The 27,733-nt window shown below is 45.6% G+C and overlaps 1 protein-coding gene across 4 annotated transcripts in view; it reads left to right on the top strand.

The window, feature by feature from the left end:
* The window catches only part of DNMT3A (DNA methyltransferase 3 alpha), a 451,028-nt gene that overhangs the window by 399,524 nt on the left and 23,771 nt on the right, over positions 1-27,733 (top strand). For all 4 annotated transcript variants that reach the window (XM_082251154.1, XM_082251152.1, XM_082251153.1 and 1 more), the window contains 5 exons: positions 5,560-5,639; positions 8,298-8,410; positions 15,093-15,276; positions 19,917-20,001; positions 20,103-20,248. In XM_082251154.1, coding sequence (XP_082107280.1) covers positions 5,560-5,639; positions 8,298-8,410; positions 15,093-15,276; positions 19,917-20,001; positions 20,103-20,248 — 608 coding nt within the window. The remainder of the gene's footprint in view (positions 1-5,559; positions 5,640-8,297; positions 8,411-15,092; positions 15,277-19,916; positions 20,002-20,102; positions 20,249-27,733) is intronic.

The following is a 27,733-nucleotide window of genomic DNA, read 5'->3' as shown; positions in this document are numbered from 1 at the left end:
TTACATTGTCCCAGAAGGTAGCCTTCTTGTTGCTTTGTCTTGTCGTTCACCTTATTTGGTGGTTCACAGAGATAAAGTGGTGCTGCACCCTTGTCGGTCGTTCCTTCCTAAGGTTGTCTCTGGTTTCCATCTGAATGAAGACATTGGGGTTGATTTACCAAAGACACATAGACTATGCACTTTTGAAAGTGCAGTTGCACTCTGCAGGTGCAGTTGTTCCAGAGCTTAGTAAATGAGGGAGAGCTCTGCTGGCTTTCATCATCCAATCATGTGCAAGCAAAAATGCTGTTTTTTTAATTTTCCTTGCATGTGATTGGTTGTTCTTTGTAAAGTGAAGCTTTACCTCATTTACTAAGATCTGGAGCAACTGCGCTTGCAGAGTGAATGCACTTTCAAAAGTGCACAGTCTATTTACCTTTAGTAAATCAACCCCATTGTGTTGACTTCCCTGTGTCCTAATCCTAAGCATCCTAAGGAGATTGCCTTGCATTTTATGGATGTGGTTCGGGTGATCAGGGTGTACCTGGCAGCAACCGAGTCATTTAGGAAATCAGACTCACTTTTTGTCCTTATGGATGGACCTCGCAAGGGGTTGGCTGCATCTGCCGCGACCATTTCCAGATGGATCAGACAGACGGTAGTGCAATCCTATTCAATTAAGTGTCAGGTTCCTCTTTTCCCTGTTAGGGCGAATTTTTCGTGGACGCTTAGTGCCTCCTGGGCCTTCCACCATCATGCGTCAGTGATGCAGGTTTGCAAGGCGGCCACTTGGTTGTCGGTGCATACTTTCTCAAAATGTTACAAAGTAGATGTGTTGGTATCTGCTAATGCTGCTTTTTGGCTGCAAAGTTTTGCAGGCCGCTGTTTGAGAGGACCTGGTCCTCTTTGAGGGTGTATTGTTTTCAGATGAGCTCCAGTTGTTCCTGGTGGAGCTCCATGTTACCTGGTTGGATAGGTTTAGCCTTTGGGAATTTTTCCTGCTGTGTTTTTTCCACCCCTCATGTTTGACACTGCTTTGGAACATCCCAATGTTCAAGAAGATTCTGGAGCTGTGTCCGTCAATGAACAAAAGAGAAAATTGGATTTTCGTCTTACCGTAAAATCCTTTTCTCTAAAGTTCATTGACGGACACAGCACCATCCCCTCTATTGAGTTTGGTTATTTTTCTTCTGACACTGCTTGCAACAAAACTGAATGCCTATAGCAGGAAGTGGGAGTATACCTCCTGGGACTGCCCCATAGGCGTGCTAAAGCTTTTTCCTGCCTAATGTCCTACTCCTGTAGAGGGCAGCATAACTCAATGGTCAAGAAGATTCTGGATTTGTGTCCGTCAATGAACATCAGAGAAAAGGATTTTACGGTAAGACAAAAATCCATTTTTTTTTTTTTATTGTTTGCTTCTAAAAGTAAAGAAGAGATTTGGGGGGGCTTTTTTGACCCCAGATCTCTTCATAAAGAGGATCTGTCATGCTTATTTCTATTACAAATGATGTTCATATTCCTTGCAATAGGAAAAAAAATAATTAAAAAAACGAGTTTAAACGGACAGTGTAAAAATAAAAAGTAAAATAAATGATAAAAAAAAAAATGTAAAGAGCCGCCATCCCTCCGTGCTCCCACGCATGGTATTCGGAACACACATGTGAGGTATCGCCACAAACGTTAGAGCGAGAGCAAAAGTTCTACCCCCTCCTCTGTACCTCTAAACAGATAACCTGTAAAGGCATTTAAAGTATTGCCTATGGAGATTTTTATATACCGTAGTTTGTCGCCATTCCACAAATGTGTGCAATTTTAAAGTGTGACATGTTAGGTATCTATTTACTCTGTGTAGCATCATCTTTCACATTATACAAAAAAATTGGGGTAACTGTTGTGTTTTTTTTTTTTTAATTCATTACACTCCCTTGCGGTAATCCCGAGTGTGGCTCAGGGTTAATTATCAGTACCAAAAGTGTTAACCCAAGCCACACTCAGGGTTACCCTGTAGTGTAAATTACCTTGTCCCTGCGATGTCCTACCACTGCGTCCTCCAGCCGATGCTGACATCCGTCTTCCGGGTTCCATTCCCTGCTACGCAGGGGGCAGAACCAGGCAGGCAATTCAAAAAAATAAACAAAACATAACATGATACATTGCAATCTGTTAGGATTACATTACTTTTTTTAACCATTTCACCTCAGTTTTGTCCCTAGTGCTTTGCCCTGTGCCCTGCCTGCACTTTTACTGTTTTATTCCTTTTATTTTTATTAATAATTTTTTATGAATTTATTAATATTTTAATAATAATTTTTATTCACTTTTACTGTTCTATTCCTAAGAATTACAGGCCTACAATATAAAACAACAGATTTCCATGCAAAACAATGTACCGCTTTTACTTACATAATCAGACCGCCAGGGAGGTTAAAGTGTATTTTTCCCAAAACAATTGCACACAAACAGTGTGACATAAAAAATTGCAATGATCGCCATTTTATTCCATAGGGTCTCTGCTAAAAAAAAATGTATAATGTTTGGGGGTTATAAGTAAATTTTCTAGCAAAAAATAATTTAAACTTGTAAACAAAAAAAAAAGTGCCAGAAAAAGCCTGGTTGGCAAGTGGTTAACGCAGGGACAGGTGCACATCCCAAACTCACAATGTCTGCATTCGTGTTTGTGCACCTACCCCTGCGTACATATCAAAGTCGAATGTGCAGTTGAGCCCATACAGCTGCTGCATCTCCACTCGCTTATATAGGCTGCCTGCATGCAGTTACATACTACTTAAAAAAAATGAACATCTCTTCACACTGTATGGGTCTCAATGCCTAATGAAGCCTTAGTATATATTTTCTTTATTTATTGTGCTCAGGACACATAAAAAAGTAAATGTTTTCTTTATGGTAACCACTTCTAGACAGGAAGGTTTACCCCCTTAATGACCAGGCCATTTTTTTGCAATATGGCACTGCGTTATTTTAACTGACAATTGCGCGGTCGTGCGACGCTGTACCCTAATAAAATTGATGTCCTTTTTTTACTACAAATAGAGCTTTCTTTTGGTGGTATTTGATCACCTGTGTAAGTTTTATTTTTTGCTTTAGTGTCCGATTGTCCGCCACAATATCACAGTCCCACTACAAGTCGCTGTTTGCCGCCATTACTAGTATAAAAAAATTAAATAAAAATTCCATAAATATATACCATCATTTCTAGACGCTGTAACGTTCCCTTGAAACCAATCAATATACGCTTATTGGTATTTCTTTTTTTACCAAAAACATTTTCTCTCGTTCATTGATGGACACAGCTCCTGATCTTCCTAACCATTGGGTTATACTGCCCCCTGCAGGAGTAGGACACAAGGCAGAAAAAAAGTCTGGCTACCCCTATGGGCAGTCCCAGGGAGTATACTCCCTCTCTCTGCTATAGGTACTCCATTTTTTTTCTGCCTAGTCAGGAGTAAGGACCTAGTTCCTTGCTGGGATCTCTGTTCTTGGGAATTTTTTATTTTTATTTTTTTTTCTGTTTTTTTTTTGTGAGATCTACAATCAACTGCCAGAGTAGGTGACAGGCTGGATAATCTAGATCCAGTTGTCACTCCAGTCTGGCCAGCGAGCACGCGCAGACCTCAGCTCCGCGCTAGGTCGGTTGCGACACAGTCCCACCAGACAGGGGCTGGCTTGTGAGTTAAAAGCCTCACAAGGTCGCATACGACTGGATCTCGGCCTGAGTCGCAGCGTTCTTCCTGGCTGACAGCCCCCCATTTTGATGGCGAGGGGTTCTGTCTGGAGAGGTGCCCGCCAGGTTTCACGTATGGTGAGTAGGTGTCCCCCCTCTCCCCCTGGAGGGTTTTGGGGTGGACCTGGGCCCCTCCTTGCGATGGTCGGACCCCCGGGTTCCCCTCCTTCCCGTCAGGCACCCCCTTCATCTGATCCCCCCTCCACTTAGGCTGAGGCTGTGTGGGTGGTCTGGTCCACATCCTGGGGTGGGGGCAGGGCGCTATGCTGGCAATGGGAGCTACGCCGCCGGCGACCGAGTGGTTGGCTGTGTGGGGGGGGGGGGGGAGGTTTTACCTGATGGGAGCTCCTGCCAGGGCCCCACCCCCCGTCGCCTGGGCCTGTCCTTGAGTCCTAGGGATCCCTCTTGGGTCCCTGGGAGCCTCGTGGTGCCATGTTTGTGTAGTCCGGCGGCAATTTTGCAGTGGTTTGCCATTGAAAACAGCAGCAGCAATGACAGTGGAGTCCTCTGGGTGGCGATTTCAGCAGTGGGAGCCCCTCATCCCCTGGTGCTGACTCCTGGATCCTTTCATTTTCTGATCACTGCACGTGCAGTGCAGATTCTCCTGGTGGCTGCAGTGCCCGGTTTCTGCAGGGTGGTGAGTCTGGTGGGGTCAACCAGGTGGTGCTGCCAGAGCGGTGGGGGTGGTCCCATAGCTGTGTTTTTACACTTTTTTATGGGGTCTGTCTGGTGACTCATGGAGTCTTTGGAGCACATCTCCCCACCTGATCCTTCTCTGGGGCTGCGGGGCCCTCCGGGGGCATTGACAGCAGTCCTGGAGTCCCTTGTGTCCCAGGTGGAGTTGGCTTTCGGGCGACGGGCTGGCATAAAGCGCCTGATGTACTGACGGCCTGTCTCATTTCTTGAGGACTGAAAAATGCCAGGACAGTACAAATATCCCCCAAAATTGCCCCTTTTTGGAAAGTAGACCGTCCAAAGTAAGAGGCATGACGAGTTTTGTGACGTACTTTTTTGTCACAATTTTTTGAAAAATTAGGAAATTAAAAAAAAAGTTTTCTCTACAATTTTAATAACAATGTTTAGATACTGTCACCAGTGCAGTACAGTATTATAAAGCTGGTGTGGCAGTGATCAGGGACACTGACTGGTGACAGTATGTAAAAAAAAAAAAAAAAAGTAGTAATTTTTCTTTTCTTTTTTTTTTTTTTTCCATTACAATGTTTTTAAATACAGTGACCAGAGCAATACAATTACCATAGTAACACTGTACTACTCTGGGGGTGTGATCAAGATTTTTTTTTATTTCTTACACACACTATGATTGCTTATAACACTGAATTTCACAGTTATAAGCAACCATTTTTTTCTGAAATAAAACGATGCATTCAGTGTTTACTATTACGATTAGCTGTGATTGGCCACAGCTAATCACATGCTAAAGATGGGCTGTGATTGGCTTGTCTGTACAGTGTGATTACTGTGACCAATCACAGAGCTCATCACAATAGTACACAATGAAATAAAAGCCTTTCATTGTGTACAATTGTCATGTGATCTGCTCTGATTTACCACAGCGATCACATGGTACCGGCAGCGGGCTGGTACAGTGATCTGTCATCGGCTGTGTCTGGTGGAGCGCCTGAGCACTGCCCCAACCTGGGAGGACATCATATGACATTCTCCCAGGATTATAAGGCTCCCACCCAGCCGTCATATTACAATAGGCCAGGTGGGAAGGGGTTACCTTACCGGATGTGCTTTACTGTCAGCCCACCTATGTTACACCTTTGTATACATATATAATAAAGAAGTATTTCTGTATTGTGTGATTACAGATATCTGCATATCCTGTGGCAGTCTGAATGTCACCCTAGAACACCCGCTATTTATTGGAGGAATGTGCCAAAACTGCAAGGTAACCAGACGGTGCTGAACCTCAAAACCATATAAAAATGAAACACTAATAAAGAGACCCTGTCACCTTGCCCACCAATGACCAATTTATACGCGCCTCTCCAGCTGCCTCCTACGCTCATTCTTCTGTGTCCACTGCTGATCTTGTGCAGTATCTAGTGTTTCTGGGTATGGTGGAGCATAAGACCTCCTCCCATATTGTAGTGCTCAAGACTAGCTGGCAATCACCAGGCCTGAGCACTTTCATGTGATAGAGAGGGTGATATCACGGCTGCCTTTGTGTTGTGACACGTGATGTTATGGTGTGACAAAGGGAAGAGTGGTGGGAGCACTTGAGACGGAGGTATAAAGTGGTCAGAGGTGAGCTTTACAGAGACACTGTCGCTTTGTTGTGAATTCCTTTAGAAATCATGGAATGTATTTTTATGTACTGGAATAATATGAATACTACTGCGCTAACAAACATCAAATTCAAGCAAAGAAAGCTGCCAGCACATCAACTGACACCAAGTCATGCAATGGTAGATACATTGTCGCCAATATATCAAAGGTGAAAATTTTTGTTAAGAAATTAATATTAGTCCAAACAATAGTGCTGAAAGTCTTTAGATAATAAAAGAAATCAAATATAAAGAATTTCATTAAGAATTACGAACGGTAAAGTGTGAATCTTCCAAAATAGTGCATATGTTGGAAACCAGGTGAAGAGCCCACAGCAGCAAGAGGAAGATATAGATATATGCTCACCAGACTCTGTTGACCCAGGTGCCGTATAGCAAATGGGTCTAACACGCTTAGTAATAATCCATGGCTCCCACAGTATATGGTGGTCCTGGATACAGGTAATCACACTATGACGATAGATCTCTGGGGATGGATGACTCAGACTTCCAGGGAATCCATTTACCATATAGAAAAGATGACACCAACATTGTGTGATACTGCTTAATAAATTGCTTTATTAACCCCCCTAGCGGTATTCCCGAGTGTGGCTCGGGGTTAACTTTCAGTACCAAAAGCAGTAACCCCGAGCCACACTCGGGATTACTCCAGAATGTTACTCACCTTCCCTACGATCCCCCGCCGTCCTCCCTGATGTCCCCACAGGCACTTGCCTTCCGGTTCCCTTCCCTGCGAGCGTTGCGGCAAATTCAAAAGTGTAAATACAGTAAATAACATGATACAAAGCTGTGATCCTAACGGATTACACTGTATCATCCCATTTCACCACAGGATTTCACCTGGTGACTTTTCCAGTGCCCTGCCTGTGCTTTTCCAGTTCTTTGTGCCTGGAAAATTTTGAACAACCATGGTGTCCAAAAAGTGTTTTTTTTTTTTTTTGAGACAAACTGGAAAACAGCGACAGTGAAACAGAGTTGCTTGAAGAACTGAGCGATAGCGATTTGTGGGAAAATTCGTCATCAGGTACGAAAAGTGACGACAGCGACGATTCTGATGTCTCTTTCTGGCACATAGCTTGTGGAATTTGGGAAGTATATCAAATCATTCTTCAGAATTTCCAACGGAGCGATGTGCCAGAAAGAGACATCAGAATTGTCGCTGTCGTCACTTTCCTGATGACGAATTTTCCCACGAATCGATATCGCTCAGTTCTTCAAGTAACTCCATTTTGCTGTCGCTGTTTTCCAGTTCGTCTAAAAGAGCTTTTGCACGAAAAGAACACTTTTTGGACGCCATGGTCATTCTCAATTTTCCAGGCACAAAGAACTGGAAAAGCACAGGCAGGGCACTGGAAAAGTCACCAGGTGAAATCCTGTGGTGAAATGGCATGATACAGTGTAATCCGTTAGGATCACAGCTTTGTATCATGTCATTTGTGTATTTACATTTTTTAAATTGCTGCCAGTTCCACCCCCCTGCGTCGCAACGCTCGCAGGGAAGGGAAGCGGAACACAGGTTCCGGCATCGGCCGGGAGGACGGCCGGGGATCGCAGGGGAAGATGAGTTTTAAAATATAAAACAACAGATTTCCATGCAAAACAATGTACCGCTTTTAGCACAGAAATCCTGACATAATCAGACCGCCAGGGAGGTTAAAAGGATAAAACTACTTGCAAACGTCCATATGAAAAAGGCATAATCATTGGATGCAGTAGGGAATGATGGCGGTTGACAGATTGTATGGCCCTTTATGTACACCTAGCACTATTAGCTCAATCTGCCTGTCAGTCTTTCATCCCCTGTACAGTGAGGGAGAGGCAACACACATCGATCGACTTCAGTACAACCAGCCTGCCCATAGATTGATTGAGATTTGATCTATCTATGGCCGGCTTTAGTGTGTTGCTGCTACTTTGTTATCCAGGCTGCAAGAGGGGGGATGACACCACTGTATTCCTTTTTTCTAAAAGAGAAATTGGCATCATGCCCCTAGCTGTGCTGTCTGGCAGACTGACTGTATAAATAACAAAAGTGTCTATGCTTAGTCTGATAAAGCTATTGTAATATGTGCATTTAGCTGTTTACCCGGAGTTCAGCTTCAATTTAGGGCTTACAGAATTTTCTTACAGAGAAGAGCGCCTCCGCTGGCTGCAGAATACTATAGCTATAGAGCACTTTGTCTTCTGCCTCTTCACTGAATTGGCCAATAGCCAACCATGTCCTGTCTGCCATTACAGTTGTACTTCTTTTCTTGCAGAACTGCTTTCTAGAGTGTGCTTACCAGTACGATGATGACGGGTACCAGTCCTACTGCACCATCTGCTGTGGAGGGCGGGAGGTGCTCATGTGTGGGAACAATAACTGCTGCAGGTGAGTGCGCCCATTTCTTAGAACATTATTTTGGTGTTTTGTAAAGATCGTCAAAATACCTACTTTGAAGTTCCCCCATTTTTCCAGTGTAGTTCAGCTGCTCTTTCAGCAGGTCACAAAGATTTGTTTTGATTTGGAATGGTAGAGTGAATTTTGGTGAGTGTCAGACATATTAGTATAGGGGTGTCAAACTCAACTGCATTGTGGGTCGCATTAGCATTATGGTTGCCTCAAAGGGCCTGTTGTATCTGTAAGACTAAATGTCCAGCGCACCCCACCCCCCCTTACATCAGATGTCAAGAGCCCCCCCCCCCCCCCACTATCAACCCCCCCCCTTACATCAGATGTCAAGAGCCCCCCCACTATCCACCCCCCCTTACATCAGATGTCAAGAGCCCCCCCCACTATCAACCCCCCCCCTTACATCAGATGTCAAGAGCCCCCCCACTATCAACCCCCCCTTACATCAGATGTCAAGAGCCCCCCCACTATCAGAAGTTAAGAGTCCCCCACCCTCCATTATATCACAGTGCATCCCCGTTACCTTGTGCTGCTTCCAGGAAGAAGCTTGGTGTGGAGCTGAGAAGCATAAATTGTAGGGTCTGGAGGAGGCCTAGAGGAGGGCAGGAGTCAGCTGCCGGAGTCTACTGAATGCTGAGACCAGGGTATGCAGAGAGAAGAACTTCTGCTGCACAGAGAGGCACAAGATCTGTTTGAGGAGTTCTGTCCTCTCAGACTCCTGAGACAGGTGCAAGAGCAGAGACAAGTCTCTCGGCAGCTTCAGAGAAGCGCAGGATCTTGCGGAGGAGTTTTGTCCTCCTCTCTGCTGCCAACTGCTGAGACAAGGGGGTGGGCAGAGAAAAGGGGGGTGCCTCAGCTCAGGAGAGGTGCGAGGGCCACATAAAATGGCCTGGTGGGCCGGATTTAGCCCCCGTGTCTTGTGTTTGACACCTGTGTAATAGTAGGAAACAGTACTGCCATCTAGAGCAGGGATTCCCAAACTACGGCCCTCCAGTTTTTCAGGAACTACAATTCTCATCATGCCTAGTCATGTATGTAAATGTCAGAGTTTTGCAATGCCTCATGGGATGTGAAGTTCTGCAACAGCTGCAGGGCCATAGTTTGGGAATCCCTGATCTAGAGAATGATTCTATTTTAATTCCTCTCTGACTTTTTTATGAGAATATCACTGATCGATTTAACTGCCTGGACACTTCTTTCATCAAGGAGATTTCTGCACTAAATTTGACCCATGCAACTGAATAGGACCACACTGGTGAAAGGTATAAGGGGTCAAAGTAGTTGATGAGAAGGTAATACAATGCTTCCTCACCACCTGTCACATGCTGTTTGAAGAGCATTCCAAAAACAGATCCCTCTTCCGAGGGCAAATTAAGTGTGAACGAGCCTTAAGACTAAACATTTTTAACAGAATGGGGAGATCCTAAAATCTCTGTCAGGTTCTCTTACTTTGCATCTCTTTGACACTGAAAATATCTTAAAGAAGATACAGCTCTTCCCCATCAAGGGCCTATTCACACCATAACACAGTGCACTGCAATGCACTTATGTTAGTGCGTTGAGCATCATTGCATTAAGCAGCCCCCTTAAAATGAAGGGGCTGTTGCCACACAGCAAGATATATACTGCATAAATTTCTCATTGTGCTGCAACACACAGGGGTTGATTTATTAAAGGCAGATAGACTGCATTTTGCAAAGGGGAGGCTCTGCTGACTACTATAACCTAATCCTGTACAAGCAAAAATTTTGTTTTTTTTATTTCCCTTTTATGTGATTGTGTATTTGATGCAAAGTGAGGCTTTTCCTCAATTACTAAACTCTGGAGCAACTGCAAAGCCTACAGTCCATGTGCCTTTAGTAAATCAACCCCAATGAGTTTATCCATCAGTACAAAGTGACTTTGCATTACCACTTTTCACATCTACAGGCATATGCTTATGGTGTGATCAAACCCCTAGAATTTTGGCTTGAGTTCTACTTGACAAAGAGTGGCTAGATCGAAGGTCCATTCACACTGTAGCATTATGGTAGTGTGACTAAAAATGTATGGTTTCTTGCATGTTAATACTAACCATGATGTAATCTTCATTGAAGTTTCAGTAGGAGAAAGGTAACAAAAACGTAACATTGCGTGATGATACAGCATTAACTTGCATAAAGCAAGGCCATACATAGTATAGCAATTTTAAAGAACAAGTCACCATACAGAGTTACAACAGGAAAAAATAAAAACAAAAGGTTTAACAAGACAGAAAATAGTTTAGAGATTCGTCTGCGCTCTTTGGTTAGATATAATTGTTGCCAGTTTGAAGTCCCTAACATCTAGAGCACAGCTCTTTAGTGCCCATTGATAATAGACATCTATCTTGGCAGTCGAGTCGAAACGACCCCCTTGTCACCACCCAACTGCTATGGTGGCAGATGAACCGGGAGTCCCCACTACTAACCATGATAACACACAGTCCACAGTGCATTGTGGTGACAATATACAAACTGCAATAGCAGTAACCCACGTTATGCTGCCATTGTGGTGCAGTACATTCAAAGATACATCCTCTTTTGTGCTTTAAAGTGCTCTGCCAGTCCATTTGATATGATTTCCTGTCTTATCGTATGATGATGTGTTGCTATAACACAACACTTGGTGTGCATGGACCTTCAAAGATGCCTCTTATTTTACTTCCAACTTTTATGTCTTCTGTATTGTTATGTTTGTTTCTTATATTAATGAAAATATGAAAAGGCTGGAGATTTTTTTTTCTTTTTCCTTTTGCCTGAGGAGTCTAATTTGGCTGTACTGACAAGTCTTATTTGTACCCATGTTAAAATGAACTTGTAATTTACCTATACAAGGAGGTAGCAGGCTTACATAGCCACCCAACTACTACCTAAAGTTCATTTCTCCAATCCCCGTTCAGCAACCACAAGCAACAAATAAAACCTTGTATAATTTTCAAGCCCATCTGGTTGGTCTTTTCACAGGGCTAAGGACCCACCTCTAACCTCAGTTCACATCATTTAATTCAGCCTAATGATTGGTCACTCAGGCACCAAGCACTGCATTGTGGGAGAGAGAGAGGATTAAGTGACATGCATCCTTATACTGAGACGGGATAAAATATGTTGTCAGCACTTTGAGACAAACTTGTTCTAAAGCTCTTTATTCTTGAATGATCACATACAAAAGCAACATTTTGGGACCGCATAGGGATTCTTCTTCAGGCATGCCAACCTCACACATGCCTGAGACCTGAGGAAGGGTCCTGAAACAGCTTGCTGGTATTCATATTTCATCCATGTTGTACACTGTGACCAGTCAGTAGTTGTTACATAGTTAGTGAGGTGTGTGTGTGTTTGATGTTGACCATACATTGTATACCCCTGTATGTTGTGGTCTTTAAGGTACCCATCTAATAGTTTTTGAAACTATCGATGCTCCCTGCTGATACCACTGCTTGTGGGAGAGAATTCTTCATCCTTACTGCTCTGACAGTAAAGAATCCCTTACGTAGTTTAAGGTTAAACCGTTTTTCCTCTAGTTTTAGTGAGTGGCCACGTGTCTTATTGTACTCCCTTTCTCTGAATAGTTTGTTCCTTATGCTAGGGTCGCCAGTACAGTATTTGTACATTGATATCATATCCCCCCTCAATCGTCTCTTCTCCAGAGAGAATAAGTTCAGTGCTTGTAGTCTTTCCTCATAGCTGATGTCCTCCATTCCCCTAATTACTCTATTTTCTGGCGTATAAGACTGCTTTTGGACCTCAAAAAAATCCCCCAAAAATGGCAGGTCGTCTTATACGCCGAGTATAATATCTCCAAGGTAACCTAAGTATAAGTATTACCGGTAGATCATGTAATAGGGGGGTTGTCTTATACGCCCAGTCGTCTTATACGCCGGAAAATACGGTATTTTTCTTGCCCTTCTCTGGACTCTCTCCAGTTCCAGCACATCCTTTCTGAGGACCGGTGCCCAGAACTGGACAGCATACTCCAGATGTTTGGCAGTACCCTTTTTTTATTTTTTTCAGTGTTTTTTTTTAAATTGAAGAAAATGTGACGATAACCAAATATGACCCAGTGGGTTAATTTACTAAAACTGGAGATAGCAAAATCTGGTGCAGCTGTACATGGTAGCCAATCGGCTTCTAACTTCAGCTTGTTTAATTTACCTTTGACTGAGGGTCCTTTCACACGGCACGGTCGTTTTTTTTTTTTTCCGTTCTGTCACTTTTTTTTTACACGGACACGGATGCACTTTTGTAGGGGATGTTCCATATGTCCGTTTTTCATCCATCCGTTTGCGGACGAAAAACGAACATAATGTATGTCTATGGGATTGCGGACGTTAGCGGATGACATCCGCTGACATCCGTTTTTGTGTCCTTTTCGTTTTTTAAACGGAAGAAAAATAGAGTTCTCTTCCGTCTCAAAAAACGGAACTGAACGGAATGGACGCAAAACGGATGTCAGCAGATGGTCACCCGCTAACGTCCGCAATCCCATAGACCTACATTATGTCCATTTTTCATCCGCAAACGGATGGGAGGAAAAACGGACATACGGAACGCTCGTGTGAAAGGACCCTAAAGAAACTGGAAGCTGTTTGTGTTTTTTCTGCAGAGCTGCACCAGATTTTGCACTCTCCAGTTTTAATAAATCAACCTGAGTATAACCAAAAATATCTCCGGGATGCATTACTAAGGCAGCTATACATGTCTTGTTCACCTCAATTGAAGCATGATTGTAACAAGAGAGAAAGGAAGGCATGAATTGAGAAAGGCCGCAGGACCTCGTAGAAAAGAAAGGAAAATCAGAAGAGGCGATGTCACATGCCTGATGAAGGGTCCTGTGTCTCCGAAACGTTGCTATTTGCTGTAAAGATGTGATGGCTGAATAAAGCTTTGGACCCATTTTGGAGATCCATGGTGTGCTAGTGACATTTCTTGCTCTGACTATTCATGGTTGCAGCCAGGGGTCGCTTCAGCATTCACTTCTACCCAGCCATTTCTACAGGAACTGTGTTGGGAATAGTACGTTGGAATGAGAGGAATACAGTATATACCCGAATATAAGCCGAGGCCCCTAATTTTACCACAAAAAAGTGGGAAAACTTATTGACTCGAGTATAAGCCTAGGGTGGGAAATGCAGCAGCTACTGGACCCAACTGGACCACCACGAGACACAAAACAGGGGCTGCGGGCATGGTACAGGAGATGGCGCAGGTCATGGTATAGGCATTGCACAGGTCATGGCACAGGTGATGGTACTGGCATGGCACAGATGATGGTATAGGCATGGCACAGGTCATGGTACAGGCATGGCACAGGTCATGGTATAGGCATGGCACAGTATGTACAGGCATGGCACAGTAGGTATAGGCATGGCACAGTATGTACAGGCATGGCACAGTAGGTATAGACATGGCACAGTAAGTACAGGCATGGCACAGTATGTACAGGCATGGCACAGGAGATGCAGTGCTGCGGGCATGGTACAGGAGAATGTCCTGTACCATGCCCGCAGCACTGCATGAGAAAATGCAGGGGCTGCGGAAGAGACTCACTTACCTGTCGGTGAGGCGCCTTCGATTTACAAATCGCGCCGCCCGGTGCCAATACGTCACCGCAAATGCGCCGCCGATGCTCGGGAAAGCCCGTACACGTTCCGCTATTCCCGGGCATGCGGGGCATACGCAGTAACACGTCGGTTTCGGGCGGCGCCATTTTTAAAAAGACAGTGACTCGAGTATAAGCCGAGGGGGGCTTTTTCAGCATGAAAAAACATGCTGAAAAACTCGGCTTATACTCGAGTATTTATGGTATTCTACACAGAATAATCCAGGCATTGCACTATGCTCTAGCAGGTGAACATGATTGCAGGGAAGCAAAGAGAAAATACATATAGACAGGGAGTGGGAAGCCAATAAGGTGGAAGTTTCAATAACTTTAAAAGTTTGCAATTCCTGGCATGTGAAAATATACTTCAACAGTATCACTTTTCAAAAAGGCTCCAGGTTTGAAATAAAAGAATGCAATCCTAAAGCTGTAATCCAGTGACTGCCTACATTGAGAAGACATCTCTGCTGCAGGCAGGAGGAAGCATTTCCTCATTGTCCCCTCCTACCCCCGTAATCAGACTGCAACTTTGTAACTGTAGCAAGTCACAAAGTGAGGGGTTGCAGCAGAGTCTGATCTGTTTTAAACCAGACATTCTTGAAAAACGCCAAGAACTGCATGGGCACGCAAATTTAAATGATTGTGGCATTTCTAAGCTGGCATCTCAGTTCAGGAAGTAGCAGCTGTCCCTTATTGATGCCTAAACAAAGATGGTTCTGTCCTGGAGAAGAAAAGCAAACTGTGGCATTGTCAGGTGGAGTATTGTGATCTCTGTGAGAGGTAATAAATATCTGAAAGTGTTGCAATGAAACAATACTTGGCATGCGTATTCTTACCATGGATATATCGGATGTTTGGTCTGCTTTAGGTGAATTTGTCATTTGGTTCTATGGGAAGAGTAAAGGTTTGCTTTAGTGTCGCGCAGTGCAGCCTGTCTCTGAAGCTCGAGAAACATTGAATTGTCTGTAATTTATACGATCTCTGCTGGGACATGGGTAAGTCATTACTGTCCAGGTAGTGATGTCTCCTCTGCTTCTTCAAGGTGTTTCTGTGTAGAATGTGTGGACCTGCTAGTGGGACCAGGCGCAGCTCAGGCAGCTATCAAAGAAGACCCCTGGAATTGCTATATGTGTGGGCACAAAGGGGTGTACGGGTTACTGCGACGCCGGGACGACTGGCCCGCCCGTCTACAGCTCTTCTTCGCCAATAATCACGACCAAGAATTTGTAAGTACACCCAGTTGGCTTTTTCCTATTTTCTTTTTTAATTTTGCTTACTTACTGTAAACAACCTTTTCTTGTATTGATAGTAATGCATTTTCTTCATATTCCTAAATCCCTATTCTTCTTTGTACAGACCTCAGTTGAAAAGCAGTGACAAATTGTTATAATAACCTTGGATACATATAGACATAATATCAATTAAAGTCAACCCTGTTCAGGTCAGGCCCACTGAAGTATTCACATATTCTGAACAAAATCACTTTTAAACCGGAGTTCCACGCTGGAGGACGATTGGGATCAATGTATTCCCCATTATATACCCACGGTAATCTCGGCCAGAGATAGGTTTATTCAACTGAAGATTTTTGCATAGGACATACTACACCCCGCAACGTTTTGCTAGGATATACAGCACCCACTCTGACTTGTGCACTAAATGTCAGCAGGCGGTGGGCACCTTTTTCCATGTTACATGGGAATGCCAGCTCCTTCAGGATTATTGGAGGGGCGTCGTCTGGGAGCTCAGTGCGGTGCTGAAGCTGCCGGTGCCCTTGGATCCTAGGGTCCTCCTTTTGGGGATGGGGGAGCTGGTGACCAGTGGCGTAGCGTGGGGGGTGCAGGGGGGGCCAGCCGCACCGGGCGCAACATCTGGGGGGGGGGCGCATTCTCGCAGTGTCACTCTGTCTGACACAGTATCACACGCTGTCTGCAGTTGCCGCCATGTTTAGGCTGGGAGATGTCCAGCGGGCGCCCTATGGATGAAAATGGCGGGGAGGGGCGGAGCTGGACTATGCATCACCTGTCCATTGGCGTAGGGTGGAGTGGCGCTGCGGTGCATGTGGAAATGTTGCAAGCCAAGCCCCGCCTGTGCCGCCTCTCCTCACAATCGGCCGCATGTTCAGAAGAGCTCAGTCAGCGAATCAGCAGCCTGGCACTGTCACAGAGTCAGTAATCATTCATCTATCTATCTTTCCCTGTTGTCGTAACACTCAGCCAGCCATTGCGAGAGGTGAGGTGAGACAGTTGGGGGGGGGGGGAGCAGCCTGGACTGGAGAACACTGACTGCAGACTGGCAGGCATCGAGGGAAGAGAAAGGGGGGAGGGGAGCAGCCTGGACTGGAGTGGAGAGCCCTCACTATGTATAAAGTAGTGTAGTGGACAGTGTAGTGTAGTGGGCAGTGTAGTGCAGTGGGCAGTGTAGTGTAGTATAGTGGGCAGTGTATTGTAGTGTAGTGGGCACTGTGTAGTGGATAGTGTAGTGTAGTGCAGTGGACAGTGTAGTGTAGTATAGTGGGCAGTGTATTGTAGTGTAGTGGGCAGTGTAGTGCAGTGGATCGTAGTGTAGTGGGTAGTATAGTGGGCATTGTAGTGGACAGTGTAGTGTAGTGTAGTGGGAACTGTAGTATAGTGGGCAGTGTATCATAGTGTAGTGGGTAGTGCAGTGGGCAGTGTAGTGTAGTGGGAATTGTAGTGGACAGTGTAGTGCAGTGGGCAGTGTAGTTGGAACTGTAGTGTAGTGGACAGTGTAGTGTAGTGGTCAGGTAGGAATCAGGTAGGTCAGTGTAAGGGTCAGTGTCGTGGACAGATAGGTCAGTGTAGTGGCCAGTATAGGAATCAGGTAGGTTAGCGTAGTGGACTGGTAGGTCAGTATAGGAATCAGGCTGGTCAGTACTATTGTAGGAAGGGACTCGGGGAGTGCTAAAAGTCCGCAGGTTACTTGCCTTGCCCCGGGCGCTGACAACTCACGCTACGCCACTGCTGGTGACACAGGCGAAATACTCTAAGCTTCTATTATTTTTCCTCTGTTTTTATGCCCGGAAGGCGTTGCTGCAAAAATGGCGAGGTGCTGCCCCCCCCACGGTTGCACAATGGAGGGCGTTGGTGGATGCGGCTCTGCCCCTTTACAATTTGACCTATATGGGGCGTCAGTGCCCTCAAAAGTTTGGGAAGATATGGGATGTTTGGATTGCTGCTAGACCCCTGCAGATCTAACCAAATTAGGTTGATCGTTGTTCCCGGGGGCCCTGGTGGTGAAGTTGCTGCTGTGTGGCTGCGGGTCGTGGGGTGCTGTGGGGGCGTCATTGTCTCTCGGCCCCCCCGCGGCTCGGCCTCCTGGGACTCCCCCCAACACCTCCCCCCTCCCGGGGGACCTGGGGTCTAGGGGGGCCGTGGATTACTGAGGCCCTGTAGTACTGTATCTCTGGATGAAGGCTAGTATCTTTGTTTACTTTATTACCATACCTGTCATTGATGTGCATATGCTGTCTTTGGATATTACTTGTTCTGCTTTTACTTGCTATGTATCCATACCTTGCTGGCACTGTTAAATTATTGTTTGTTTTTATATCAATAAAACGTTTCTGTAAAAAAAAACAAAAAACTTAAAAGTGGAACTTCCGCTCATTTGTCCCCCCCCCCCCCCCCTCCTCCGGTGCCACATTTGGCATTCTTCAGGGGGAGGGGGGAATGGGTACCTGTTTTTGACAGGTACCCTTCCCTAATTCCGGGAGACGGCGCTGTCCCTCGGAAATGTGGCCCCTTCCCCCACCGCCGAGCCAATCTGAATGCGCAGCCTGCTTCGCTCATGCGCAGTAGGGACCTGCCCATGAAGCCACAAGGCTTCACTACTGGGTTCCCTTACCAGCCATTGCGGCGGGAGCACCCGACAGCCGATGGAAACATCGGCTGCGGTGCCGACATCGCTGGACTCCATGACAGGTAAGTGTCCTAGTATTAAAAGTCAGCAGCTACAGGATGTGTAGCTGCTGACTTTTAATTTTTGGAGGGGGGGTGGAACTCCGCATTAAACAAGCCCTTGTTTATCTACATATTTCTAAGCATTGTGTAGAAGAAAACGGCTTTTTTTCTTTGAGAACGGGATCTTGGCAGCCTGCCAGCCCTCTGGTAAACACGAAGGGGATGTATCTAAGTTGTAGAGATTGACTAAGCCCTCGTTCACATTGAACGTGGCTTTAAATACGTGCGACTTCATCTGAACTCACGCGATTTCAAAGCTGCATTTGAGTCCGACTTCGGTGGTGACTTGAAAGACATCTGTGCGGGTTCATTCACAGATGTCTATTAAAGTCGTCCCCCGAAGTCGCCAAAAGTAGTGCAGTACTACTTTTGGAAATCGGTGCGGCGTTGCACCGATCGCGCCGATGCGAATGGGGGATGGAGCCAGACTTGTGATCTTTGGAGATCTTTAATTCTAACTCTTCTTGCTGGCGGGAACCTAGCCTTAAATGAAAATCTAAAGACTGGAAGTGTTTCCTGATCATTTGATCACAGTAGTTGGCTGTCACAGTGACCACACGATTGGGAGCTTGTTCTACTGACTCCCAGCCATTGCTAAGTGACTAGGAGTTGTGGGTGACAGTGCGTTCACACCAAGTAAGGGCGCTCCCAGTACAAAGCAGTGACGTTGTCTGTACACATATATACGATAGCAAGGCGTCAAAGAAGACCACCATGCTAGCACATATATGCATACCACAATCATTTAGTATTAAGGAAAGAATAACTTCACATTAAAAGCAGCTAGAGAGGTCATGGATGTCTTAATTTAAAGCTCCTTTACTGTTTAATGCCAGTAGTCTGGGAACAGGTGCACTTAACTTTTTAATACCTTTTATCCCTCAAAAGCCTAACTTTACCCTATTGGTATTTTATTTTACAGTCAATTTACACAGTGATTTTACATATATTGTACTTTCACATCAGTCACTGCCCTCAAGGAGCTTACAATCTAAGATCCCTAACTCGCATTCCAAAGCCAATTATCCTACCAGCATGTCTTTGGAGTGTGAGAGGAAATTGGAGTACCCGGAGGAAACCCATGCAGGCACCAACATGCAAACTCCAGACAGGTAGTGTCAGGGTTGGGATTTGAACTGACAACTCTAGTGCTACTAGGCTGAAGTGCTAACCACTTAGCCACTGTGCTGCCCTGTATAAGTGAGCCCTTCAAACCTTTTATAATAAAGTCGAACTCCACCCAAAATATCTTTTTGCTTTTAGTTTTGGATAGAGCAGGAAAGGGTTAGGATTCCTTGTCAGGTTTTCATTGCTACCTATGACCCTTCCATCTAAAAGAGGAAGTTTTGTAGTTAAGGTGGGACATTTTTTCTCCTCTAATAAAGAAAAAATGTCTAGAGAACACCTTTAAATGAAATCCTGTTATCGATTTTTGTCTCATACAGAAGGCTTAAAACAACTTGTCTACTGTTATCTTAAAGAATGCTTCCCGATCTCCAGATTTAATCGGATAATGTCAGTTCTGCAGCTGAATTTCTTACAATATTAGTAATTTTTTATATTTTGGGGTTGATTTACTAATAAATAGACAGGCGAATAGACTGTACACTTTGCAGGTGCATTTGTACTCTGCAAGGGCAGTTGCTCCAGGCTTAGTAAATGAGGTGAAGCTTTACTTTACAAAGAATGCCGAATCGCGCATGCAAGGAAAAAAAAAAAAAAACAGCATTTTTGCTTGGACATGATAGGGTGATGGAAGTCAGCCTCTCTACTCTGGAGCAACTGCACTTGCAAAGTTCATAGTCTATTTTCCTTTAGTAAATCAACACTGTTTCTTTAGAACCTCCATTTTTAATTGTTTCCTTTGACTTTTTTTTTTTATAAAGACCCCACCAAAGCTTTATCCTCCGATACCAGCTGACAAGCGGAAGCCTGTCCGTGTACTTTCTTTGTTTGATGGCATTGCTACAGGTGAGTTGACCCCGTTCATGTGAATCATTAATTTTCCGGTACAGGTGTCCCCCTCATCATCAACTGCGGCTTGACTTTCAGCTGTCCAATCTTCCCACTAGGTCTATTGGTGCTAAAGGATCTCGGGATCCAGGTAGATCGGTACATTGCCTCCGAGGTGTGCGAAGACTCCATCACAGTGGGGATGGTGCGACATCAGGGCAAGATAATGTACGTGGGAGATGTACGCAACATCACCCGTAAGCATGTGAGTTACAGCTGCCTAACCTGACATTCATATAATTTATTTAGGAAATAAAATGAGGGCCTTATTCAAAGAATCCAGCAGGTTTTTATTTCCAAAAATCTCAACAACTATAAAGGAGTGGAATGGGAATGTCACTGTTGGATTTGTACCAATCAATAGGTAGGCCACTATGGTTTGGTGTCTTGTTGGGAGAGAGATAGTAAATGTTTTCAGCTATTTCCTTTTGAGTAATTGGTTTGTCTAAAGATCGTTTTTGGTCCTGGGAAAGCTGAAGGGAAGATAGTGAAGTAAAGACAGTATTGAGGTCAACTTTAAAGATGAGGAGAATATCATTATATAGCTGTTCATTAAACTGAGCAAAAGCTGTAGTAATGTCTAGCAGGGATCCTCAAACTACGGCCCTCCAGCTGTTGTGGAACTACACATCCCATGAGGCATTGTAAAACTCTGACATTCACAGACATGACTAGGCATGATGGGAATTGTAGTTCCTGAACAACTGGAGGGCCATAGTTTGAGGAACCCTGGGAGGGTCAGAGAGAAGAGTCCCATACTGATGAGAAATGTTCGGTATAGAGGAGTCAACATGTAAGAGGAATGCCAGAGCGCTCCTATTCTTCACACCGTGCTCTGCTAAATGGGCAGATTTTATTACCTTTTTAATATCATGTCTGCCTCATATAGTTACAGTGAGTGATGTGCTCCTACAAGGGTAATATGGTCATGGGGAGAAGGGTAATTTATGATTATTTTATGGGGCTGATTCCAATCATATCTCCAAAGCTGATCTTTTGGTATAGCAAGATGTCCTGTATGTTGCGATGTTACTAATAAAGTACCCCTAGTGACCACCTTAAATTAAATGGAGATTTGTAAAATGTTAATTGTGTTCCCAACACGCCTTCATTCATAAAATTCTAGTTCTGAAGGATGAGCAGGTTGTCCATTTAATGGAAACCACGTCCAAAACCCTTTCTGCACTGGAAAGGTTTGAAATATATTTTATTTCTCGAAAGATGACTGTGCTTTTAAGGCACAACTGTAGCCTAAATAACATTTTTTCTCTGTCGCTCATTGACAGACGTAGTACTCCTTGATTAATATCAACTCGGGTTATACTGCCCTCTACAGGAGTAGGACTAGACAGGAAAGAAAACGTTCTGGCCACACCTTAGGGGCAGTCCCAGAGGGTATATCCTCTCTCTCTCTGCTACAGCAAATCAGTTTTTTTCTGTCTAGTTAGGAGTAAGGACCTAGATGCCTTGCTAGGATCTTCGGTCCTGGCAGGATTTTTTTCTTAGAAAGATTTTTTTAGACAGCTTTTTTCTCCAGTGTTCCTGTGAGATCTTCAAGCAAGAAAGCTGGAACTGGGCGACGGGCTGGATGTTGAGATCCAGTGGTCACCCCAGTTCAGCCTACGAGCGCGTGCAGGCTATAGCTCCGCGCTGGGTCGGCCGCAACATAGTCCCACTGGATGGGGACTGACCCTGCGAGTTAAACGTCTCGCCTGGACGCCAATGACCAACAGAGTCACGGCGTCCGTATTGGTCGACAGCCCCCCCACCCCGGTGGAGAGGGGTTCTGTCAGGAGTTGGCGCCCGCCTGGTTCCGGTATGGTGAGTAGAATGTTCCCCCTCTCCCCCCTGTCGGGTTTGTGGTGGACGCGGGCCCCTCTCTGGGATGGTAGGATGGGTCTCCCCTCTATCCTATTACAGGTCACAGATCCCCCAATTTGAGTGTGATTGTTTGTGAATAGAAACCAGGAGGCTTGGTTTGGGAGCTGACAATCTAGAGTCATTGTAAGACTCTGAAGGTGACTGAAGTCAGTGGCAGTACTAATAGGGCATTACTATTGAAGTAAAAGGTATCCTACCTGTCAGAGTGTGTACACAGCCTGAGTTACTGCAGTCCAGATCGCCATTCCTCCAGCAACCGGTCACTTACACGGGCTGCACAGCTCCCGACGGCCCACGGACCGCATGCGGCCCACCAGGGTCCTATACCGCCGGCCAGGCTTTTTCACCATTCATGGTGAAGTTTGTGGGGCCAAGGCACTCCCGCAGGCCGCCAGGCCGAATACATACTTCCCGCAGGCCGCTGCTAGCCGCCGCTATCCTACACAGGCCACCGCCATTGTTTTGCAGATCGCACGAGGCCGCCATATTGGCGTAGCCTCGTGTCTCCAGCATGGGGGCGGCCATGTTTGAGGTGACCAAACACCTCGAGGAGCTATGGGGAGGCGCCGGAAGGCGTGTAAAGGGGCGGAGCCGCCTCCTTTTACCCGGGAAAGCAAGCCAAAGACTTCCTGTCTGTAATAGACAGTGCTGGAACAGGTTGTATTGAAACTTCTGAGCATCAAGTGGTGAGCCTTGGGGTCTCTCTCTCTCTCTCTGTAGGGAGCAGGTAACACTAAGGGGCACTGTGGCGCTGGGGGTCTGAAGAAAAAAAATAAAAAAAAAAGTTTTATTTTTGCAAATAATTTTTATTTTTTTTTTCCAGCAAGTGCTGGAATAATCATGGACCCTGCCACACAGGTGCCCCCACCTGATCCTCTCGAGGTGACCGCAGGACCCTCCAGTTCACAGAATATTGATGCATTTACAGCAGTTTTGGAGTCTTTGGTATCCCGGGTGGAGATGGCCTGTCAGGGACGGGGGAGAAAGCGACCCCCGCCTACCCCTATTTTCATCTGATACTTCAGATTCAGATTCTGAGATGGTCATTGCAGCTGCAGGTCCCTCTGCAGGGGCTGTTGTCTCAGGTAAAGGTCCCTCAGACAGTGAGGAGGATGTTCCTGCCTCCGCCATAGCACAAGAAGCAGCATTGGTGGACGCACTAGTTGTGGCGGTCCGGGAAACCTTAAGACTTGAGGTTTTACCGGCAGAGATAACCAAGATAGAAATTCCCTTTGGTACTAGTAAGCCTACCAAGATGGCTAAGGTGTTTCCCTTACCTAAATGTTTTGGTAATAAAATTAAAGAGGAATGGGATCATCCTTAACGTACCCTTACTGTTTCCAAGCGCATTGCTAGACGCTATCCGTTTGAGGAATCCCTCATTAAGAAATGGACGGTACCACCAGCGGTGGATCCAACCATTTCCAGACTGAATAAAGCCACTGTTATCCCGTTGGAGGACGCTCCGTCCTTTAAGGATATGGTGGATCGGAAGATGGAAGCGGAGTCCCGCACCATTTTTTCCCTGATAGGGTCAGCCTTTAGACCAGTGATTGTCATTGGTTTAGTTTCACAAACATTAACGGAATGGGCAAGATTGTTACGCCATGACCTAAAGGGGGAAGGTATCCCCCAGGCAGCGTCTGATTTGATGGAGCAAATCATACAAGGACTGCAGTTCGTCTGTGACGCAGCCTTGGATGCCACCCCCTTGTTAGGGCATGCATCGATGTCAGCGGTAGTCCTCAGACGTGTGCTGTGGTTAAAGTGCTGGTCGGCGGATCTAGGTTCCAAAAAAGCCTTGGCGAATCTCCCCTTTCAGGGGAATCGCCTATTTGGGGCCACCCTAGATGAGATCATTAAGGATGTCACTGGGGGCAAGAGCACTTTTTTGCCGCAGGCTGCTAAAGGACCTCGTAACAAGCGTGGACCTTTCTTTGCCACTCATAAAGGGTTCGTTCGCTCCGCTGGGGCGAGCGGGAAAGGCAAAGCCCCTCTAGGAGGGTTCAAGAGGCGCTGGTCGGGCAAACAAAAGGCCGACTCAGCCAAACCTGAAGTCAAGGCTAATATAGCTTGAAGGTGCGCCCCCACCCGGCTTAGGGGTGGGGGGACGTCTTCACCGGTGTTCAGATCTAGGACTTTCCTGAATCCCGGACTAAGGGGTTCAGGAGATCATACGATCAGGATACAAGATCGAGTGTCGATCACTGCTACCGGTGCGATTCTTCCCTTCCAACATTAAGGTGCTACAGGGAGCGATAGTTCCCGTTCCCTGAACAGATCATTTTCTTTACCTTTTCCAAGGATCATTCTCAGTTCCCTCCAGGAATCGGATCCGGTTGAGCAAGCGGACCAAGGAGCCTCTAGTCGGGTGACTTCGGTCTCTAATGCTCAACCAGGAGAAATCATCACTCCTGATAGGAATCAAGTTTCTGATAAATGTGTGGGAACAGAGAGCGATCAGACTTTGTCGGATTGCCTGGACCAGACAGCTCTAGGGCAGCCTGGTTCGGATCCAGTCAGACAATATCAGGGTGATGACTTAGGTCGATCACCAAGGATTTCACCATCTGTGTCTTCATCAGAGCATCCCGGAGGTGGATCTGTTGGCATATCTGCTCAACAGGAAGGCGCGGTGGTTGGTAACGCGCGCTCGCAAACCTCTAGCAGACGCAGCAGGCGCGCTGAACGGCCTGTAAAGGCAGTGTCAGCTACTATATGTCTTCCCTCCTCTCAGATTGCTGCTGAGATTTCCCGCAGGATAGAGATGGAGGGAACTCCAGTTATCCTGGAAATTCTAGGCTAGCCTCGTCAAGCCGGTCAGGCCGACTTGGACATGCTAGTCGCGAACGCTCCTTGGAGACTTCTTCTCAGGGAGGATCTGCGGTCTCAAGGACCAATCTTCCATCGTGCTTTACAGTCGCTGGTTTTAATGGCCTGGCCATTGAGACCCAGGTACTGAAGGACAGAGGGTTGTCAGCTTCAGTTATTCCTACTCTAATTAAAGCAAGGAAAGCGACTTCCAGCAAAGTCTATTATCGCACATGGAAGACTTAGATGGTGTGAATCTTTGGGATTTCCCCCACGTACCTATTCGGTGACCCGAATCTTGGCTTTTCTGCAAAAGGGGGTTGAGCAGAAACTATCCTTGAGCACTATCAAGGGTCAGGTTTCAGCATTAGCAATCTTCTTTCAGAAGCCTTTGGCTACTCATTCCCTGGTGCGGAATTTCATCCAGGGGGTGCGGCACTTGGCTCCGCCAGTCCGCGCGCCCTTACCGCCCTGGGATCTTAATTTGGTTTTGTCGGTTCTGCAGAAACCTCCCTTTGAAAATATCAGGGAGATTCCCTTGCTTACATTATCCCAGAAGGTGGCCTTCTTGGTGGCTATCACTTCTGCACGCAGGGTGTCAGAACTGGCTGCATTATCATGCCATTCCCCATATCTAGTGGTTCATAGGGATAAGGTAGTTCTTCATCCGAAGCCATCCTTTCTTCCTAAGGTGGTTTCAGACTTTCATCTGAATGAAGATATTGTGCTACCTTCCTTGTGTCCTCAGCCCAATCATCCTCGGGAATATGCGTTGCATTCCTTCGATGTGGTTCGGGCAATCAGGGTATACCTGAAGGCTACGGAATCATTCCGTAAGACGGATTCACTTTTTGTGATCACGGATGGCCCCAGAAAGGGGTTGCCTGCATCTGCCGCGACTATCTCCAAATGGATTAGGCAGACGGTGGTACAGGCTTATTCTATTAAGGGTCGGAATCCTCCGTTCCCTGTTAAGGCGCACTCCACTCGAGCGCTCTGTACTTCCTGGGCCTACCGCCATCAGTCGTCAGTGGTCCAGGTGTGCAAGGCGGCCACCTGGTCGTCGGTGCATACCTTTACAAAATTTTATAAAGTTGATGTGATGGCATCGGCGGATGCCTCATTTGGCGGCAAGGTTTTGCAGGCCGCAATTTGAGGAGACCTCGAGGGTTTTTTTCCGTTGGAATTTCAGTTGAGTCTCATCCTTTGATTGATGAGCCTTTAAAACTTCTAGTTGGCACCGGTTGGGCCTTCTAGATTGGATTTTGATTTCCATTTTCCCACCCCTCATTTGTGGTACTGCTTTGGGACGTCCCGAGTTGATATTAATCAAGGAGGACTACGTCTGTCAATGAGCGACAGAGAAAAATGGATTTTTGTAAAATCTTACCGTAAAATCCTTTTCTCTTAAGCTCATTGACAGACGTAGTACCCGCCCCTCTGTTTTGGAGTTGGGTTGGGTTAAATTCTCTAAACATTGCTTTGTGACATAACTGATTTGCTGTAGCCGAGAGAGAGAGAGGATATACCCTCTGGGACTGCCCCTAAGGTGTGGCCAGAACGTTTTCTTTCCTGTCTAGTCCTACTCCTGTAGAGGGCAGTATAACCCGAGTTGATATTAATCAAGGAGTACTACGTCTGTCAATGAGCTTAAGAGAAAAGGATTTTACGGTAAGATTTTACAAAAATCCATTTTTTTGTATTGGAGAGAGTGGGGAAAGGAGAGCGCCTTTGTCTGGTTTTTGCTGCAGTCTGTGATCTGTATTGGAGAGATTTCATTCACTTTCTGTCAGGACAGGAAGTGGTGGGAAATCACTGCACACATAATGTAACAAAACTTTAGATTTTTCCAGGAAATGTTTTGTCCTGGTGACAGTAGTAGGATATACAGGTGCATCTTATTAAAAATTAGAATATGTTAAAAAAGTTAATTTATTTCAGTAATTACCTTCAAAAAGTGAAACTCGTATGTTTTATATAGATGCATTACTCACAGAGTGATATAGTTCATGCGTTTCTTTCTTTTATTTTGATGATTATGGCTTACAGCTAGTGAAAACCTAAAATTCAGTATCTCAGAAAATCTGAATATTACATAAAACCAATAACAAAAAGAAGTTTTAATACAGAAATGTTGGCTTACTGGAAAGTATGGACAGTATAGTATGCACTCAATACTTGGTCAGGGGTTCATATTGCATGAATTACTGCATCAATGCGGCGTGGCATGGAGGCGATCAGCCTGTGGCACTGCTGAGGTGTTATGGAAGCCCAGGTTTCTTTGGTAGTGGCTTTCAGCTCATCTGCATTGTTGGGTCTGGTGTCTCTAATCTTCTTGACAATAGTTTTAGGTCAGGCGAGTTTGCTGGCCAATCAAGCACAGTGATACCATGAACATGTGACCAGGTATTGGTACTTTTGGCAGTGTGGGCAGGTGCCAAGTCCTGCTGGAAAATGAAATCAGCATCTCCATAAAGCTGGTCAGCAGAGGGAAGCATGAAGTGCTCTAGATTTTCCTGGTAGACGGCTGCGCTGACTTTTGACTTGATAAAGCACAGTGGACCAACACCAGCAGATGACATGGGTCCCCAAATCATCACTGACTGTGGAATATTTAGCATTTCATTTGGAAATCAAGGTCCCAGAGTCTCGAGGAGGAGTGGAGAGGCACATAATCCAAGTTGCATGAGGTCCAGTGTGATGTTTCCACAGTCAGCGATGATTCAAAATTAAAAGAAAGAAATACTTGAAATAAAGTGACTTGACCTCAACCCTACTGAACAACTGGAATGGGAGCCAGGCCTTCTCATTAGTACCTGACCTCACAAATGCTCTTTTGCCTAGGCAAGCACACACTCCCACAGACACACTCCAAACCCTTCCCAGAAGAGTGGAGGCTGGTATAGGTGTAAAAAGTGTATGTGTGAGGGGGAAGGGGGTTTGGATTGGGATGTCCAACAAGCTCAAATAGGTGTGATAATCAAGTGTCCTCAGACGT

This window comes from Pelophylax lessonae (assembly GCF_965119305.1).
Source record: "Pelophylax lessonae genome assembly, chromosome: 3".
NCBI classification, from domain to species: domain Eukaryota; kingdom Metazoa; phylum Chordata; class Amphibia; order Anura; family Ranidae; genus Pelophylax; species Pelophylax lessonae.
This window is presented reverse-complemented; position numbering and strand designations above follow the sequence as displayed.